The 21,019-nt window shown below is 41.1% G+C and overlaps 3 protein-coding genes across 3 annotated transcripts; 2 read left to right on the top strand and 1 right to left on the bottom strand.

Moving 5' to 3' along the window:
• The first annotated feature begins 59 nt into the window (after window positions 1-59).
• Window positions 60-7,742, top strand: prorp (protein only RNase P catalytic subunit). Its single transcript, XM_079573040.1, has 10 exons — window positions 60-633; window positions 725-863; window positions 1,030-1,264; window positions 1,362-1,663; window positions 1,827-1,874; window positions 1,983-2,115; window positions 4,047-4,157; window positions 4,807-4,955; window positions 6,561-6,759; window positions 6,831-7,742. The coding sequence occupies exons 1-10, from the start codon at window positions 237-239 to the stop codon at window positions 6,957-6,959; spliced, it is 1,842 nt and encodes a 613-aa protein (XP_079429166.1). The 5' UTR covers window positions 60-236; the 3' UTR covers window positions 6,960-7,742.
• A 582-nt stretch (window positions 7,743-8,324) lies between these two features.
• Window positions 8,325-11,375, bottom strand: nfkbiab (nuclear factor of kappa light polypeptide gene enhancer in B-cells inhibitor, alpha b). The gene is made up of 6 exons (XM_079573059.1): window positions 11,015-11,375; window positions 10,129-10,234; window positions 9,743-9,953; window positions 9,275-9,363; window positions 8,922-9,185; window positions 8,325-8,847 (listed from the first exon to the last, which is right to left on the bottom strand). Exons 1-6 carry the CDS (start codon window positions 11,248-11,250, stop codon window positions 8,812-8,814), a joined length of 942 nt encoding a protein of 313 aa, XP_079429185.1. The 5' UTR covers window positions 11,251-11,375; the 3' UTR covers window positions 8,325-8,811.
• Window positions 11,376-16,988: 5,613 nt separating this feature from the next.
• On the top strand, window positions 16,989-19,236 carry insm2 (insulinoma-associated 2). Its single transcript, XM_079573044.1, has one exon. The coding sequence runs from the start codon at window positions 17,248-17,250 to the stop codon at window positions 18,841-18,843; it is 1,596 nt and encodes a 531-aa protein (XP_079429170.1). The 5' UTR covers window positions 16,989-17,247; the 3' UTR covers window positions 18,844-19,236.
• Window positions 19,237-21,019: the final 1,783 nt, after the last annotated feature.

Raw genomic sequence — 21,019 nt, 5'->3', positions numbered from 1 at the left:
TGTATTGATGACGTCAGATGTGCGACTCAAAACACGCCTTCAATGCCAGTGCTTCAATGGGTCCACTTCAGTGAAATGTAAGGACAAGTCTCTTTCCAAAAGTCAGAATGTTGGGATTAATCAAAGAATTGCCAGAAACAAAGTTAATGTTTTCGAAAGCTTAACTTCACTGAGAGAAGGATTTGCCCTTTTTCGCAGCCTACATAGCACGTTTATATTAATTTTGTTGTGCAGGCATGAGGTTAAACTTCATTTTCAAACTCAAAGCTTGTTCAGCCAGTTTTAACACTGTCTTGTACAATGGGACTATTATCAATAGGGAAACCTATCTGCCCTCAAAATTGTATTGTAATGCACGCTGTTTTAGCTCCAAAGAAACTTTCCCAAAAGCCAAGGTTATAGATAAAACTCAAATCAAGGGATCAGAGAAGCAAAGGAGCTACAGGACTGATAGGAACACCTTTTGGAAAGAAGGTGGGCAGGATAGAAATTGGGGAGCCACGTCTCTGCAAAAGTCCTCTTCCAAATCTGTCTTTGCTGCTGGTACTGCAAAGAGAACCACAGAGATCTTAAGGAGGAAAACAGGCATGGACCAAATACAACTGGATGACACCAAACGAAGAAGTGCAGGGGGTAAAATGGAACTAGATGGATACCATGCATAACATTTCATTGATAATACACAAAAGTAAAAATATGACCTTTGATTTCACACTTTTGACAGAGAATGTCAAGCTTCCCGAACGGCCGCTGTCGGTTGCAGAGTGGAGAGAACTGAAGGAGTCCATGGTTAATATCAAGCGCTTTGAAACCAGCATAATGTGTGGGCTGTTCAACTCTGCAGCAGATTTGGATATTGCCAAGTGAGGACAAGTTCATGTCATTTCAACATGCCGAGTACATTTAGACCTAACTGTACTTTATCTTAGTTATAATCTTGTACCATTCCATAAAAGAGTAGTACTACTTTGTAATATTATCAGTGTGAGAATGAAAACATAAGTTGCAGTTTATTTTTTTTTCACACAGGTCTTTGTTGACTTTTGTTGTCACTGAAACGGGAACCCTGTCCTATGAGCTGATGCTGAGGTATCTCACGCTTTGTGTGATGGGTGGCCATGACAGTGAAGTGTTTGACGTGTATGACATCATGCGGGCAACTTTCCCCTCTCTGGAAACAGGAGCCTCTAGCCTCTTTATAAAGTCCTTCTGCCGCACAGAGAGATGGACGGAGGCTCTTGTCGTTCTGCAAGAACTCAAAAAGGTACAACAAAAAGACATATCAAATACATGCAAAAGATAATGATGTACTTTAACTGTATGGCTCCCTGTCTCTTTTCACTGTTTCTAATTTTAAACAGGCTTTTCCCCCATCACCACGTAACTATGGTGATATAATTTCAGCTGCAGTTGAGCACAATGATCTGACCACAGCCTGGGCACTTTATGATGAGTTGATTGAAAGTGGACTGAGCCCACATGCGGAAACCTGGGAGGCGCTGTTCACGGGAGCGTCGGGGCCTGAGAAAAGGGAGGAGGGGGAAAAGATGATGCCTCATTTTGATCATGAACAGCGGTTGGTGGGTCTTCTGCACAACATGCGGGACAACCAGATCTATCCACAGAAAAAGCTCGCTACAAACATCAAGACCTGGTTTGAGAGGTAAATCAAGAGTACAGTTGGATACTAATAAAACAACTGGTACAACAACATTTCAGTTGTTCCAGTTCCATAGATAAAGAAAGGATATAGTAGCTTGCAGTAGCTTTCTTATACGCAACTTGTAAAAAGCATCCCCTTAAGTTGCTTTATATTATCTTTTTAGTCTTGATGGCCACAAATGGGAAGGAAAATGGACTTCTGTCACCCCAAAGTAAGTCCTTAAAAAAAAAAAAAAACGATAATATTGAGTTACCCTATTATCATCATCATCATCATCATATAATTGTGCATAATAGACATAATGTGTGTTTATGCTTAGGGGCATGTGCAGGTGTTGTGGGACTGAGTTGGAGTCCATCCAGCTGACTGCAGAGGAATACCAACAGCTCAAAGATCAAGTCATGGTCAATGTTATCCAAGGACAGGATGTTTTCAATAAGACGACCCCTGAGGTTGGTTAATAAATCATATTTGTTCTAATGCTTGAATGTACAAATGCACAAAAACATGAAACCTTTGTGTGTAGTCTTACAATACCCACACAGTTGAGATATTGTCTATTGAAGTCTAATAGTGTTCAGAGCTGCTTCCTGTATGAGAAAAGGAGAAAAAGGAGTAAAGGCTCCATCTCTTTGATCCCTAAGCCATGCCTCAGGCACTGTGAGTTGGCCCCAAAATAAAGCGATTTCTTTCATTTGGTGTGATGCCAAAGCCAACTGTGCTATATTGTGCTACATTTTGCATTCTAGCAAATAATTAGCATAATTATTATGAATTAATTAATTTGATATTAGACCACACAAAATATTGATGTCTCAAAAGAGCCTAGTATATACAACACAGTTTACAGTGTGAATAATGTGAAAATTGACCATAGCTACATCCTGCAGTGGAATAAAACAGTGAAAATTGGGTTGTATGTAAAGTAGTTTATGATATTTATTATATAAGGCACACACTCATAGGCCTTGCAATAGCAAAAAATACAGCCACTCTTTTTTTTTTTTTACCTAAGTTTATTTAGATCAAGTGTAAATATAACCAATTGAATACAATCTTGGACAGAGATTGATTTCTTTTGTGTGGAAGAGGTATGATACAACACTCTCTTTTTTTTATGCCATATTACTCCATTCCATGTTACTCAATATAATGTGTATCATGATGCTTATAGTACGTAATTCAGGTCAGCAGAAATGGCCACAGGCAGGTCTTCAAAATGCTGTCATTCTTTGGGTATAATAGTGTATAAATGGCACCATCATCTTACGTAGGCATTTGCAGCCCAGTGTGTGTGTTTTAAGCAGTCATATTATCCTCCGCGGCACAATGAGCGGGTTTCATGTATCAGCTCTGGAAAGTCCCAGGATAATTATACTGGATTTTCTCTTCGTCTGGCTCAGCTCTCCTTTTTCTTTCCCTCCTCCCAGTTCACTTCTTCATGTACTGTGTCTATGTCTATTCTCATTGGATTTAAACCACTCACTTTGCATCATAACTCCTATCCCTCTTTTCAAGCCCACTGTACTGCATCTAAAATGTCTAAAGTTGTGTGTAAGATCTAGTGTGTCCACCATCTTGCAGGAAAAGGTCAAGCTTTTTAACAGTCACAATGCGTTATGATTTTACATCTTCATTTGCAATTGTTTGTCGAGTTTCAAGTTCAGGGGAATTCACAGCAGCTTATTTCCATACCACTGCTATCTAAAAGCGAAAGTGGTACAATTCCTCTGTACCAGACGTCTATTATAAGTGCTAAAGAATGTCTCCTATTATGGTACAAAGCTGGTCAGCCGCGTTCCTTGCTTCTTGTGTTGAGCTAGGCAAATTACGCCGGCTAGATCCAGATTTATTATCACATAAAATAAGTAGGGCGTATATTCAGTGGTTTACTTATGTTGTGTCCATTGCATACTGTGAAGTTGGACCTCAGTTTGCAAAGGAAAGGCTAGGTAGATTGACTATCAAAAGGGCTTTGATCAGTCAGGAAAGAAGATAGCCTAGTAGTTAGTTAAAACAGGAAGCCACTAATGGGTATTTTTTGTGAACTATTATTACTGTATTCCCCTTTGGTTATGTTTGTGCTGTTTTCCTAACATAATCTCATACATGTGGCCTTTTACAGTGTGCTTATACATATCGATTACCCTACAATAATACATTAAAAGTCTTGAAAAATGCAAAAATTCCATAGTGACATATTTATCCTGATGCTTCACAAAAAACCCCACTCCATTTCTCTGTTTTTTTAACCTGTGTAAAAGTCTGTGGTTGAGTTTCTTTTAAATGCCCTTGACACAGAAAGATAATAACATAGAAATAAATATGAATATATTTCCTATTTGAACCCAATACATGTTTTCTGTTGTGTGTATTCCCTCAGGAGCTGGAGAAGTTTAAAGCATTTGTAAAAAGAAAGCCTGCCTTTGATGTGGTCGTGGATGGACTAAATGTTGCCAATGTCAATAAAGATAAAAGCAAGTTATCTGAAACGGTGAGGCTGTTTTATGAAAGTACTGATGTAAATGTAGAATTTTTTTTGTGTGCTGCTGTGGTGATTTAGGACATCCAGTTGAGGGGCTTTTTTTTCTATACACTCTACTATGACTAAACCTGCTCAAATTGTGCATGTGGGTTTGACAGTCACCTTTAAAACTGGCCACTGTCTGTCTGTCTGTAACATTTGGCCTATTTGTCTGTCTGAGAGGATGTGAGCTTCAACTAAACATCCATCTCTGTGCTTATAAAAAGCTTACACTATTAATATCAAATGAAATGGTCAAAAATATCACCAGGTGTGCACAGTGATTTGCCTATCGTATCTACACAGCCTGGCCAAAAACAACAAAAGTCGCCACTTGTGTCTGGGGTTGCTGCAATTGGTCAGGTCTTGCCTCAGCAATATCCACAAATGCTAAACCTAATCCTTACCCGCTAAGATTGGTCCACAAACCTGCTATTAATTAATCTTGTGTGGCCCACTATTAGAGAAAAAAAAATCATCAGCAACAACAACTTTGTGCCACTTAACCAATTCAAAATAATACACATTTCAATTACAGACGGTGTATAAGATTGTCTCCCAGTTGTATACTGCACGCCGCCTCTGGTGCAAGCCCAATAATTGTACAATGTTGTTTCAGTTGTTGGCAGTGGTGTCTGAGCTCGCGCTTCAGGGTCTGACGGTGCTGGTTTTGGGCAGAAAACACATGCTCCGTCCGTCCAGATCCTGGGACAGAAGCAACATGAATCTCCTCCAGCAGAAGGCCCATTGTTTCTTCACTGAGAACATGTGAGTGCTCCAGACATAATAATGCTGATTAGATTAGTTGGAAAACACGATTACACTGCGGCTAGTGATGCAACGTTCATGACCAAATTGGATCTTTTGAACAGTTCTTTCACCTGAGCAGTTCAAATGAGGGCTGTGCAAAACATCAGCAAATTATCGTTATTGCAATATTGATAATCTCCATATCACAAGAAGTCATTATATATTGAGTTCTTCATTTCACTGACGTACACAGTTTTGCAACACAGTCTAAAGCAAAAACGCACGGTAACCTAAAAAGGTGGAAATGTTCAGTTTTGACTCCTAATCTTCCTAATTTAGGTCCATTACAGCCTTGTTTGGATCTTGTTGGTTTCCATTTTTGTTTTAAATTGAATGTACCTTGTTGAAATGTTTTTTTTCTTCTTTTGTGTATTATAGCAGTAGTATCACTATTGCAATATTCAAGACAGTTATCAAATATTGCAGTATTTATATCGTAAAGCCCTACCCGTAATGATGTTGAAAGTTCTTTGAAATTATGTGATCCCAACGATTCAGCTTCAATAAAGACACAGCAAATGCCATCACTAACAGCGGCTCATCGGCTTGTAGAAAATATACAGGTTTTAATGCTTTTGAAAATATGACTTATTAAGATGGATAACATCACTGTCAAGTTCATCAGTTGCATAATTATTATTCTATTTCAGTGAACCAGCGATTATAATTAGGGCTGAAACAACTAATCGATTAATCGACGACTAATCGATTATTGAAATAGTTGACAACTATTTTAGTAATCGATTAATCGTTTTCTGGTTCACAGACTCAAATAGAGCAAACATGACATGACAATGTTGTATTTTTGATGAAAATCTACTTTGTTCTTCATAGTTAGGGTCTGTAGTGTTTTGTACATTGTAAATTTCATGAATATCTGTTTGTGTCTCATCCAATCAGAAAGCAGAATTAGCACTAAGAGCCCACCACAAACATTTACTTTAAGTTTACTCCATCACCACATCCTCAAGCAGCACCACTTTAGCTTTATGTGATAAAAAAAAAAAAAAAAAAATCCGACCCCATTCCCAGCCAAGCGATTAATCATAAAAATAACCGATGCATTAATCGATTACAAAATAATCGTTGCAGCCCTAATTTTAATGAAGAAATGTTGGGCAGAAAGTTATTTTTATTTGAATTCTATTCTTGAATTCTTCTTGAATTCTCTCTCTCTCCTGACAGGAAGTGACATAGATGAAGGTTCCAGAGCATTTGACTCATTCCTTTCCCACTGACTTAACATGGTTGCACGGCAACAGTTTAAAATTGTTTACCTTCTCCTATGTCACTTCCTGTTTGAGTCCTATTAAGGAAGTGAACATCACAAAAATTGCCAAACTAAAGAAAGCTGTGTACAATCTGTAGCAAAATCTGACATATTATCGTGTTAACTATGTGTTAGCAAAAACTGTGTCTACTGTGTCACATGCAATTGCCCCACAACATTACATCACAACATCTAACGAAAGGTGCATTTTAATCGCCAGCTGTACTAAGTTCAAAACCCAGGTTATTGCACAACATAGACACTTGCCCCATTCATAGTTTTTGTCCTCATAGATCCGAGGATGACCCGTTCTTACTGTATGCCGCCTTGCATTCGGGGAACCACTGTCAGTTTGTGAGCAGAGATCTAATGAGAGATCACAAGGCCTGCCTGCCAGACGGAGCCGCCAAACGTCTCTTCTTTAAGTGGCAACGAGGACATCAGCTGGTGTTGGACAGTTACGTAGCAGCAGGAAGCAAAGTCCGCTTTCAGGTAAGGCTCGTGTCAAGAAGCACAAAGGAAAACGAGAACAAAAAGACTGATGCATATTCCGCTCATTTCAGGGCATTCCCAGATATGACACAATTGTCCAGACATCAGGAGGCTCATGGCACGTTCCCTACGATGACTCACAAGACAGAAGCACCTATGAGGTACCACAAAAATGGCTGTGCCTGACCAATCGACACTGAAATGGGGTTTTCATAACTATATACAACAGGACCTTTTGTAATAAAGAGATATTAAAATAATCATTGTTGGTTTCTTAAACTTTTTACCTTGAGATATTACAGGATAATGTGGATTTTTTAATTGAGCAAGTTTTTAATGCGTTTCTGTGAAAACGATTGCAGTGTTTACTTGTACATATCTTATTTAAGTGAGAAAAATAACCCAACAATACAATGTTAACAAAGTATCCACTTTCAACCAATGTGGTGGCATAGCGTGATCTGAAACAGTAAAAGCAGGTATTTTAGACCAGCCAGTTTCAAATAAAACTAGATGATTGCAGCCCGCCGGGTTCATTGAATTGTGTCAGTCTTCACAAATGCACTGTATGAAAATCCAGGTGTTGGTGAAGCTTATTAAAGTTACAAGCAACAGTTACCTAATAGACTTACTCATGTGCAAGATTTTCTGACTAATGATGACTGCATACACATAATATGAAAAGGATTTAGCGAGATTTTACAACATATGAATCACACATCTGGACTTTATAATTAGCTCTGAAGTCAGTCAACCTTTCTGCAAATACTCTCTTCCCACTGCTTTGCAAGATGATAACAAGTTTGAAGTATTTTAGTCCATTTTTGGCAAAACTCCCTTCCTTCCCATCACCGAGGCTTCCTGTTGTTGGGTGCTGCCGCATAAATGCCGTGAACAGCTGAGCGTTTTGTTCCTGGGAATTTCCTGTGACTTCCTCATTGACCCCACCCTGCCAAAAACCTCTGTAACTTCTGCAAGAGCCTCACTCCAACACCTAATCATGTACATACACATACACTGGAAGAGGAGTTATCTTTGAATAGAAAGTACGATTTCTATTAAGGAGACATTGCAGGGAAGACTTTTTTAGTACTGCATTATTATTTGACTAAATCAACTTTATTCTAGGCAAGTCATGTTTATTTATACCGCCTATAGATTTATGTGGGAACTTGCATCTTGCAGCCATTTTCTCAAAAGAAAAAACAAATTTCTCACACTCAACAAATCCACTTTCAGTAGCATGTAAAGATAACATTACCCCCTATAAAATGAATACAATGTAAAAAAAACAAAAACCTGCCTTTATCATAATTCAACTCATGCCCTTCAAAATAGTTTGCATTTTCTGGCATTACCTCATTTCCGTATCAAAATATTTAATGAAAAATATTGAAATAAGATCAGTCATCTACTGAAAAAGCTTAAAATTAATATCTATAAGAATAAAAAAAAAAATTGGATTCTTCTTGCAGTGTCTCGCCTAAAGTTGTCAAAGTTGGTAGGTTTTATTAAAAAGGCAATTGTTCACACGTAACATTTTTGGCCCATCTTAAGACTGTTACAATAAACGTGTTGACAAAAGTTCTGTTAAATATGAGCGCTTTTAATTTAAGTAGAGTGAGTTGGACTGTTTTGCTGTCTTGACATATACAACTTGCTTGAACTGTACACTTCACAGCTTCCATAAAAATACATCTTTTTATACACAGCATTTACAATATACAACAGAGCCGTCGCGATCACATCTGTTTCGGTGATGGCACATGTCCACAGAACACAATTTGGTGTCCGTTAAATCAAAGGGCAATTTGAGAGATCCCCGTCCTTGTAATTTGGAGGATCTGTACGTGTCTCTCATCCGTCTCCTGATGCCCCGGGGGCCACCTCCTTCGCGCCAGCTTTCAGGAGAGCCGCCTTTGCAGCTGCCCGTGTTCTGTTGCCTGGTAGAGGAATTTGGTGGAGAAACTGACCCCCAATGAGTTTTTTTTTTTTTGTCCTTTTCTTAAACCAACACCAGTTCCCAGTTCATCGCATCTTTGACACTTTCCTCTAATGCCCATTCCACTGGATGTCATCGTATCCCACCTGGACGCACAAAAAACATAGAATTTCAAGAAGAGATTCCAGGACACTTTTCCAACATTTCTGTAATTTCAGACACAAACCTCATCGTCTTCATTCTCCTCCTCTTCTTCACTGTCATCATCCTCGCTATCAGGCAGCTCCCGTAGCCCCGGTTTGGTCAGTGAATACAGTTCTTGTCGGATTAGCTCATTGTCACGGCCGTGCGTGAGGTGAAACGGCGTGTGACCTGCGGACGTGAGGAGATTGGGGTCCGCGCCTTTTCTGAGCAGAAGCTGCACCAGCGCGAGATTCTGTTGGTCTACGGCGAGATGTAGCGCCCCCCTACCACTCCTCTGCTCCTGAGAAAAGAGCACAAAAAATAGCCTATTACAATGTCTGTGGCCAACAAACCTAGACTCTTCATTCTCTTCGCGGTCAGTGAATTTACCTTGGCATCTACGTCAGCTCCTAGATCCACAAGATTTTCCACTAGCGACAGAAAACCATGAACGGACGCCAAGTGGAGACAGTTTTGACCTGCAAGAAATAAGAGATGTTACAACAAGCCAAAGCCATTTCCTTTTTTTATTACATTTTGACGATGGAAGCTTTATTTCAAGCTCAAGGACTGTGGGCAGTAAAATAACACACATTTTAATCACGGATGGAAGAATTTGATTGAAATGCCAGTTTATACGGTGGCCTGTGAGCGGTTTCTTTTCTGTGTTTGGCAGAGTGGGACTACCACACAAGTAGTTGCCACAAAATGCAAATGAAACAGCATTTTTAAGCAGCCTTAATCCATTTGACTACATGGAAAAGTAATTTGATGGACTAAAACTAGATCCCAAACCAAACTCACGCTCACTTTGCCATTTAACAACGCTCCAATGTTTGGCCTTCTTCCTATTCTTACCGTGGTAGTTGTAGGCAGCCATTGCGGTGCTTAGATGCTGGGGTAGACAGTTCTGTGTGATCACGCTGAAGCAGGGCAGATTTCCGTGGCGACAGGCGATGTGTAGCGGCGTGTCCCCGTTACAGTCCACGAGCGTGGGGTCACCGCCGGCAACAAGCAGCCGCTCACATACGTCTGCCTGATTCGTTATTACCGCTAAGTGCAGGGGAGTCTACAAAACGTGAAGCACAGATACATTAGTTATATGACCTTGTGCAAACAGAGCTCATGTAGTTTGCTTAGTTCAATAAAATTAGAAGGAGGAATACGACAATGAGATAACAGCTAACTAAATAACAATAAAGATAAGGTTACAGGTTAAATACTTTTCAGGGTGAGATACTGACCTGTCTCTGGTCGTTTTGTGTGTCGAGAAAGTCTGTGTTCTTAGAAAGCTCGATTATTTGTTTGATGTAGTCCTTGGCTTCGTGGATGATGGCCAGATGGAGCAACCTGGAAACACAGGAAAGAGACCTTAGCTCAACTTTTCCCCTGACCTACAGACCCATGTGCTCCAGAGAGATGAGAAGCAATGGAAAAAAACAGCAACTACAGTAGAGGTTTATCAAATTCCTAGTATTATGTAATATGGCATTATACAGTAATGGCTACATTTATGTACTTGGGCAATATATTAAAACATTTTTTTGTGCTAGTTCACGTTGGTTGCATGCAGCCACACAGTCATACTTTAGTTCTTAACGTAAACCGCAGTACTATTAAATGTTTTCCTTCCATACATGTGAACTTGTACTATTCGCAGTTTGCGTAAAGTTAACTAACGTGTCCAGTATATCAGTCATTTTTTGAGGTCTTTTCTGTTTTTTCTTTATTCGTGGTCGGGGGCGCGCATCGGTCGGATTCCATGGCGGCGCGCCTGGGACTTTCCCAGTCTGACCCGCGGACATAGTAGATTCCCTCCTGATAATAGTCTTTTGTTTATGTCCAATACCCCCGCGTCTAGCCACAGTTAACCACATTATTAAAGCGGACATCGTCACTGTGCATTGTTAGCTCTCAAATACAGATGGTATTTGTCCGTGAAAGTTAGGCTTCAGTTAAACTTTTAGGCCCAGGCCTGTGCATTGTAATGACAGGCTACAAGTAGTCATTCCCCACAGGAAAGGGATCAAGTTACCTCCAGAGCAGAACGAGGCCTACCCAAGCAGACGGGAAACCTAGCTCTAAATATACCCCAGCTGTGTCCATAACGTCATGCCTTATCCAACTTACGTGTCTCCGTCCTCGGTGATGTGTGTTGTCCAGTGCTGCAGCTCTCCGGTGACCGCGGCTTGTTTGGGTTCACTCTGCAAATGCAGCGCTCGGATCTCGGCGGCCACAGCCTGATACTCCTCCTCTTTGAGCGAGTCTAAACCACTGTCGAGCCGCTCGTCCGTCGACGGCTTCTCTTCTTTAGAGTCCCGGCTATAGTCCATTTGGTTGTATAAACTCGTCCGATGCAGGTCCATGGCGGTCCCGGCGCAGCGAGGTGCGTTTGCCTGGTTTCAAAAGGAGTTTGGAGCTGCTGCTGTAAATGCCCTCTGTGTGGCTGCGGCGGGGCGGGGCTTACAGCTAGGTGGGGGATTTCCAGAAACTGTCACTCAGAATAACTGTGTACAGATCTCTGGCTCCTGGAGCAGAAGGGGCTTTCTTTGAGGCATATATACATAGTCTACTCAGACCAAAAACAAATGAAACATCAACATACAGCTTATTAAACAATCAAACTCATGAATGCAGAGTGATGGAGATCCACAAAAGTGCATTGGTACTGATGTATATATACACATTTTCAGGATTACTTGGCCAGTAACTTTATTTCAAAACGGTGAAGAGTGAGGAGAGACATTCAGCAAATTGTCAGAGTCTGCAGCAGTAAATACAGACTATAGGCGGCACAATACATACTTTTTTCTCCCTTTCTTTTTTATATTTTACTGTTCATGTCCCTTTGCCTTAGTTTGTTTTAGTTAAAGTCTTTCTGCATTGTTCCACAGGAGAGTTTCTGTTCTTGAGGTGAGTGTATTGGACACATTTGGAAAGTCCTTCAAGTGCACTTTAATAATGTGCATGAATCACTTGAACAGAGGTGAGTGTTACAGCCCACAGTAAATCTGCAGGATGCACAGGAGTTTCCGCTAAAAGTGCATAATGTGACTGTGATGTGATTTCGCTTTGTTTATCTCACAGTAACATGATAAATACAAGGAGGAACTAGCTGCACTGTAGTGGAGTTTCCCTAAGACCCACACAGCCAAAGAGAGCTTCAGTTTCTTAAAGACATAAGCACACACACACACACACTCAAGTAACAAAAATAATGTGTTTTGATTGTCAAGTTCCGAAGAATATTTTTCATTTCCCACATCCAGAACAAGATAAACCGTTACAACATTATTTTACGACTTGTTTTGCACACTGAGCCCACATTCTTCTGAAGTTATTATTGCACTGTTTAGATACAACCCCATTAATTAAATGCTTCTGTGCAAACGCCTAAACTGGATGTACTCCAAGTTTTGTGCAAGTCTGTGAGGCTTGACTGGGCTGTGACCTGTCCCAGCCTCAAAAACACACAACAGCAGCAGCAGGTTGGAGGCCTGGGGGAAACTCCAGCCTTGTTTTATCTCCCATTGTTCAGACGGCGTGACCAGTTAGACAGGCAGGCTCAGCAGCACAATCACATTAGTATCAGCTCTCAAAAGTCACCCGCACATTATGCTGTAGGTCACTCATTATTGTGCCAATATGTAAATAAACAAAATTGAAGCACATGAATCTAGTTTAAGTTTTTTTCTTCTTCCCCTGAATATGTAAAAAATAACTATGATGAATTCATGGGCCTCTGTTTTTAAGCCATTCTGCGGATCCCATTTACAAAACACATTGTAAATCTATAATCTGTATGATTGATATTTTCTAAAGAAATAAAACTTAATCCACATTTATGGATTCAACTCAGTTAGTCGGTTTATTAAATGTGACTAACTGAAGGCCAGATTTAGTCCTGATGCACTTGAATGTTAATGTAGAGGCTAACAATCAAAACCAGTGAACAATGTTAAAAACAATTGCATTTTGTTTGTTTATTTCTTAAAAGAGGATGACTTTAGCCTAATCTTCCACGTCACATTTGGTAAACTTTTGCAAAGGAGTACATTGTACCTGACAAATTTAGTACAATGTAATGTGCTATTTAACAATGTGTAATAACTTGGACCTATGGGTTACATACACAATACAATAATGTGTATTATAGTTTGGAGGTACATAGAGCCCTAAGGGTCTTGTGTATATTACATTATGTACTTCCAAAGTACTAATACACATTATTCCGGTGTGTGTGTACTACAAATACATAAGTTATCACAGATGGTATTGTACTAAATTTAGTTAGGTACAATGTATCAAAGTATTGTAAAATAAAGTGTAACCCGGCATAGTGGCGGGTGGTTAGAGCTTGTGCTTCACAGCTATAGGTCCCTGGTTCGACCGGCCGGCCGGGGCCTTTCTGTGTGAAGTTTGTATGTTCTCCCTGTGTCTGCGTAGGTTTCCCCCGGTTACTCCGGTTTCCTCTACCATGAACAATAGGCCGGAATGAATGTTGAGTGAGTAAATGGTGATGGTTGAAGGGGCCAATGGTGCAGATTGGCAGCCTCGCTCCTGTTAGTCTGCCCCAGGAATGGCTGGGCAGACTAACCACCAAGTGTGGCGTAAATCAATAATGACTATACCATGTGGCGCTTTGATAAACTTGGTAACACAGGCTTACAATACAATTGTAAGCAATCATCATCAAAAGACAAGGCCCCCAAAATATTTTGGACGTTTCTGACCAGAACCTGCTTGTGGCCTTAAAAACTCGTTATAAGACTCCAGCGGGCCTGTCATTTCCATTGTTATCCCCCAGAATGTGGATTGCCCAGCCCCTTTCCCTGCATGTGGCTGACTCTTGAAAAGAACAAACAAGTTGAATTAGTTGATGGGTCTTCACTTGTTATTGTATTTATTTGTTATCAATTATACTTATTGTCTTGCCCTGCAGTTTGTGATTTAAGTGCTTTAAGAATTATGGTTGCTTACTTACTCCTCCAATGCAAAATATTTGTGAATACTTTGTACATTTTTGTGGGGTATTTTCTGTTTTTTCTGCACTGTAGGATATTTTGGAAAAAATATCGCGTAGGTTAAATGTCTTTCTGAATCCTTTTTAATGACGTCAAAGGTATGTAAGACATGTGCGGTATGTTATGTGACTTTTGAAGAAGACTTGTTGTATAACTGGTGTGTCGACCCAACAGTGTTAGGGATTCCCGGGACGTTTTATATGATACATGTATAAACTTGTCCAACATGTGACTAACTTTGTTTAAATTGCAGCTGAGTCATAAACAATCCAGGTAAAGGGTCAGTGTAAATGTCGAGTCACATGAGCTGATCAGGCTGCGCATAATCATGACACACAAAAAGCCCCACCACAAGCCATCAACAACATGTTTCATTATTGAGGTGTAATATTCTCTCATACAACACTTGCGCCTGATTTACCAGACCGTGATATATCTGATGTGAATCCGACATGAGTAAATGTTACATCTTTATTGTACAGCCAAGGTTTTGTTTCCTGTTGTTGTGTTTTGTACAAGTAGAGCGTTTTCTGCACACATAAACTCCTCCACTAGAGGGCGAAAAAGTAAAAGAATCAATCGTCTAGCAACATTATTTAATTATAAAGCCTGTGATTTTAAGTCGGCGTAGTTTACATACCATACGATTTAATTTTATGGTCAAATTAAATCGTATGGCAAACGATTCAAACAACATAAAAGGCAATATAAAAAACCTATTATTTTGCTTCAATTGTGATGTTAAAACCATAGCCAATGAAAAAAACGTGGTCCGAATAAAATCTACATAGGCAAAACATATTTTTGATTGCAAAGCTTGTTAACCAAGAAAAGTGCAATGCAAACGGCAGGCGGAATCATGAATGGGTTATGTTGATTTGATTTCGCCAATAGATGGCGACAGTGCAAAAGGATATGGACGCACAGGTAGACCTGTAAAACTCAGGAACTTATTTTAAAATGTAGACTATTTTTGCTCTCTTGGCACCACTGGACTGCTTGTGTGACTGAAGGCACTGGTCAATATAGACTACAGTCATTTTCCGCAGTTTGAAGGATTATCCAGCGCATTGACTCTTGAGCCTAAAATAAACACATACAGTAAACCAAGATTTCAGACAAAAGTCAGTTCTTTTTTTAAACTATTGTTAAATGCTAAGGTGAATTCAGGTAATTTGGGACAGCCTATTACTGCAGTTCTAAAAAGTGTAAGCCTAAATCAATAGCCTTCAATTCTTGCTTTGGGGGTCTATTATAAGGATCTTTTACCCTGTGACATGAAGTGTGCGGCGTGGCCATCATCCAAAAGGAAGTTTGCCCCAAAAAACATGGGGTCTGAGAAATAACATCTGCCTCTGCCTGATTTAATCAAAAGGGTGTGATATTTAACTGATTAACACACTGCATATTTAACCTATATACAATCATGCAATTGTTTTAATTGTTTCAAAAATGCTGTGTATATTTTTACTTTTTAATGCTTTTTAAGAATATTTCAGCTAATTTGGGACAGGGAGAAAAAGCAACAGAATTATATTTTTCACCTGGATATTCATATATTCGTATTCATGATCAATAAAATCAATCTGAACAGTACTTGCACTGTGGAACTTGCAAAAAGTGGTCAGCCGCGCAGGCAAGATATTGTAGTGGTAATATTAACAACCAAGGACTGCCTTAAAAAAAGAAGCGAAATAAAAATGAACAATTTCACAAAACATTTGAAAACATTTACTCGAACCTCACTGGGACTTCGACTAAAATGGTGCTCTCAAATTGTTTTTTGTTCAAATTAAATTCTTATTCAGACTGATTAGGCTTCATTTTGTTCATTGTACAGACTAAACATACATGTGGTGAAGTTCTGGTTTCTTTTTGGAGACTCTAAAACAGCAATGTAGCGGAACTGAACTGCATAAAAAAGTAACATTGTTTTGCCCATCAAATCCCATAGGAAACAACAGTGTCCCAAATTCACACTAATTTCCAATGTTACATAAAGAAAGAAGACTCCTCGTGCATTTCAGGGATGTATCACACGCTGGGACATTGTCTTCATTGTGGACAAGATCGTCACAAAAGTCACGAATGAAAATAACAAAAATTGTCCCAAATGACCTGATTTGACCTATAGGATATTTGGACAGGATAACAAGATATCAGCTGTAGTTTTTGACGTGTAGAGTTCAGGAGGGTCCATGCTCTTACTCTAAGGGCCCTTACTATTCCACAGTTAGAATATATGGGAAACTCTTGGCTACCTTTTAAGTCACCTCCTTATGAGTAGGCTAGTCTATTTCAATAATAATAAACACAAGTTAAGTGCGTTAAATAAATATAAAAAGCCTATAGGCTATCGTAAATGCTAAGACGTCGCCTATATCTACATTTGAAATCACACAACCCCAGGGCTTAATAGTTTTGTGTGGCGCAGTTGCTGGAGCGATCTTCCGCCTGTATCCCCAAGAGGATTCTCCGCGCGATCATCATCAAGCCAACATGACCTCGAGCCTGTTCTCACGCTCATCCACCTTGATTGATTTCCAGAGAGCGGTGCCGGCTGGCTCTCGCCCACTGGCCGCACTATAGTATCTGGCCCACACACAGAAACCGGTCTCAGCAGTCTTACCCCCGAGAATGGATAGATGCCCCTCCGAAGTCTTATCAGCCAGAGCAGCTCTCAAAGGGGCGAGCCGTGTTGAATGGAAGCTGATCAACATCTCATTCTCAATCACTAACGCAACAAGACAATAAAACCACTTCGAGGCGTTCCCAGCGTAAATAACAGACAATCTGACATTAGGACGGAGTAGGAGCACTGATCCACACTTCTTTAGTGTCCCTAAACGCAACGGGGGACCAACATTATGAGAAACTGGGACTGAAATCTCCATCAGAAAGTGAAGACAGCATGTCAGGCACAGGAAAGCAATTACCCCATCTATTAAAAAACAAAGGACAAAGGACAAAACTTTGGTGATGCGATAAAATCCAGTCAAAGAGGACCTGCCTTTATTTAGTCGGGGAAATTATAGCGCATATACAGCAAAGATGACTTAGGGCCTGTTTGTGATTTGTTTTCCTGCCATACAAAGCAGCGTGGTCCGTCCAGGTCGTTCAGTGAAGCTCTGAACTCTTCACAGTCTGCTGGTGCTGATGCTGCGCGCGCAGATGCTGGAGACAGTTGCATCCAAACAAACAGTGGACACTGATGTGTCCTCCCCTCGCGCTCTTAAATCTCCTCCCTCCGTGCACTGCAGTCTCTCGTGCGTGTGCTCTTCAAAGCTTTACTTCAAAATCGCCTCTTGACAACAGTTGTGTACTCAGTTCCCGTGCGTCATGCCTCGAGGATTTTTGGTGAAGCGCAACCGGCGGAGTCCGGGCTCGTACCGGACACGAAAACACGCAAAGGTTTTAACACCAGATTGTCACGAGAAGGGCGCACTGAGTGAGCATCCAGAGAGACTGTCCCCAGTGCTCCATGAGGATGGTGCGCGCGTGTGGAGCCCACACGTGGAGCCTGCTCAAGAAGCTGAAGTGCAGCAGCGTGCGCAACTGCCGGACGCAGAGGAACGGACAACTGACGCTTTAACTCCAGACCACGACTCCTCGCTCTTCTTTCCGCCTCTGCCCTCTCGTGAGGGGTCGTGCGCACCAGTTACTCCAGTGGGCACGCGGGTTCTTGAGCAGCAAGATGACTCTCCACTTTACAGTGGGACCTGCGTAACACCTGAGCTGCCGTTTCTCCTCAGCTCCACTCCCGCCTCAGTGCCCTTCAGTCGCCCGCACACGAACCCCTACGGCCACGAGTCAAACATGCACGCGCACCTGTTCCCATCGCTCTCTGTGCTCAACGAGGGACCCCACCTCGCAAGAAAGCGCTCCTTTATAGAAACAGATCGCAGACCAAGTAAAGTTGGCATCTCAAAGAAACCCAAAATCAACCGAAAACTTAATTTTGAAGATGAGGTCACCACGTCACCTGTTTTGGGGCTGCGCATAAAGAAAGAAATACCTGACTCAAGGTCACACCGGGAGAGGTCTTTGAAGCAGCCGTTGGGTGAATTTATTTGTCAGCTTTGCAAAGAGGAGTACCGGGACCCCTTCTCGCTTGCGCAGCACAAGTGCTCTCGAATTGTGCGCGTAGAATACCGTTGTCCCGAGTGTGACAAAGTTTTCAGCTGCCCAGCGAACCTGGCATCACATCGGCGGTGGCACAAACCGCGCCCTGTGAACAACAGCCAAAGCCATGAGGTCCAAACGGAGAGCCCGTCCCGCCGCGTGCCTCCGCTGGAGATGGACGGCAAAGAGAACGAGTTGCTGCGCATTGACAGGCACACCAACCGCGGCACATCGGAGAGCTCCCACATGGGGAGCATGGGCCAACCGCCCAGAGTACCCCCTCACTACCGGACACACGTGGAGCAGCAGCACGTGCGAGCGGCAGACAGCCCTCCCTCTAGCCTGCCGTTACCGTTTGTTCAAAGTTTACCGGAAGAGGAACTGTACGAATGCCGCTGTTGCGGGAAGAAATTCAGGCGTCAAGCGTACCTGAAGAAACACCTCGCCGCGCACGAGCCTCCAATGACCACCTTCAGCCAAGCACGAGACAGTCAGGTATTTCTGTGTCATATCTGCGGTGCGCGCTTCCCTTCAACCGAAATAAGAGACAAACACCGTCTGTGGCACGCTATGCGGGACGAGCTTTTGGCAGGGAGTTTAGGGGGGGCCGCCGGCGGAGACTTGTTTCACGCGCATAGAGAAACCGAAAGTAGTAGCGGAGATAGCGAACAGCAAGACGCACAGCAGCTGTACCAGAGTAAGCAATGTCCGTCTACGTTCTTCGGTTCTCCTGGGCTCACGAGACACATAAGCAAGACGCACACTATGGAGGACAGGCACGTGATGCTGCTGCAGATGAGTGTACGCCCGTGAATCTCATAGCTTTGAAAACTTTTCAACATTAAAATAAAACATTAAAGAGAGGTGAGGGTTACGCTCTGCGGTCTCCTTGTCCAGGTTATGGATTTTGTTTTATGTTTGGGAGTTAGGCTACAAAAAACCTCATATAAAATGGGCACTTTGTTGCAAGCGTTTGTATTTTTCAGATTAATTTGATCGGCGCTGTCCGTGGTGCTGAAGCTTGAACAGTTTACTGTTTTCTTCACAATCCACTGTCCGTGACAAATTACGATTGACACAATAAATAACTCAATAGCCTATTCAAAGTGCAACATGTTTTCTATTTCCTATGCACCCGTTTTTTTGCCTACACAGGGAACTGCGTTTACATACGCTATATATAGAAATAAAAACTATCATATGTATAGACCTATAAGAGAAGATTAATAAAGTAAGGAAAGTTATGCACATGCAAGCAGAGACTTTGATTTTAATGTATGAACAATGTTCAGTCTTTTGTAGAGACAAAAAGACAGGCTGAAGGAAAGCGATGACTTTACATTACTTTCAGTGCTTAATTTGTAAATTAGTATTTTCAGGAACACTTTTGGTCTGATGTGATGGATTGGGGGAACAGGCCAAAACATTTGCCGGAACACTCTCATTAGACACCATTATATCAGATACATCTTTTGCCGGATCCTGCAAAATATTTCCCGGATCCTTTACCCTGAAAAAAATGTAATTGGGGAATGCGTTCATGCGGGCTGTGAATGGTAAACACAAATTACATTTAAAAGTGACTTACAAGCCTAAAGCCTCCGGAGAAAACGGTTGACTTTACAATGGAAAATTGTATAAACATCATTGCAGAATATAGTAAAAAGAAATCATAATTTGCCTCTGCTTGTATTAATTTAATCTGTCTCGTTATGACGATATTAAAGACGCGTTGTATTGTAATTTATAACTGAGTATTGACGTTTTTGTTAATTGTCAAGCACCAATAAACAATGATACATTTTAAAAGGCCTTTTTATTGAATGTTTTCATCACATCCACATTTTTCTGGAAGTGTTTACATACTGTTGGTTCTTCAGTAACACTGTGGTGAGTGTGTCCATGCTCTGTGTGGTACAGCTGTCACACGGTCAAACATGCGCTGGGCTCATGCAGTGTACAGTAGTCAGTAGTTACATCCACTTATCAAACTCAAGTGTCTGCACTAAAGCCAGACCCACACAACATCATGGATAGTATTTCTGAATGGGCATCTATGTTATTATTTTTGTTAATAGTTTGCTTGTGGCTGAGGTGAGCATGAATTTAACGGGAAACACACGTCGCTTATGAGGGCAAACCTGTATTGTGTGGTCAGTAAATGAATTCAAAGGCTATGAACTTGCAATATGTGCTTTAGGAGACTCCCAACACAGTGGGCAATTCAGGTTGACCAGCGATGGAAAGTGTACTGTCTATATACAGCATGTACACATTGTCAGAGCAACAAAAGCACATGTTTGACCAAAGAAAGGGGGCAGTCGTTGCCAGACTTGACCGTTTTCTTTAGTAACATAATTGTACTGATAACAATAGTGACAAATGACAACATGAAAAGTAAAAACAAACCAAAAAAATCGAGTCCCTTTCTTTCTAGGATATATGGCCAAATGTTGACATGTAACAGATATACTGAAAACAAACAGCCGACAAAATGAACGTAAAAGACACTCGCCAATTCAACAGCCTTTGCATTATAAAGAAATATAAATTGTTAGATGAGAGTGTGCAAAATCAAGACTTGTTTCTGGAGTGTTATGGTAGAGACGGGACTCAAAGTGACCCCTTAAATTTACCAAATGATCAAGTGTAACAATTCAGTATTTTTTTTCCTCCAAGCGGTATTTGTCCTCTACTGTTGCTCTGTGTGAGGGAATGGCCTCTGAATTCGGAACATTTTACAACACATAATGCTACATGAGTGATCTAAATATGAAAAGTATTTCTGATCCAAGATATTTATGTCTGATATTAACTGTAAGTGATGTGCACTATGTCTAAAGCATGTGGACCTGTGTATAGTTATCAGGCTGTTATTGACATTATGGACACAACAACAGTAATAAGGTACAGTTTTTTTTTTTTTTACGAAGCTATAAGTTTAAACTCTCGTAGTGTCAGTCCATGATTAGCAGGTGCGGTCAGAAGC

This window comes from Gobius niger, assembly GCF_951799975.1.
Source record: "Gobius niger genome assembly, chromosome: 16".
NCBI classification, from domain to species: domain Eukaryota; kingdom Metazoa; phylum Chordata; class Actinopteri; order Gobiiformes; family Gobiidae; genus Gobius; species Gobius niger.
The sequence above is the reverse complement of the archived record's forward strand: the minus strand, read 5'-3'. Positions and strand labels throughout refer to the sequence as shown.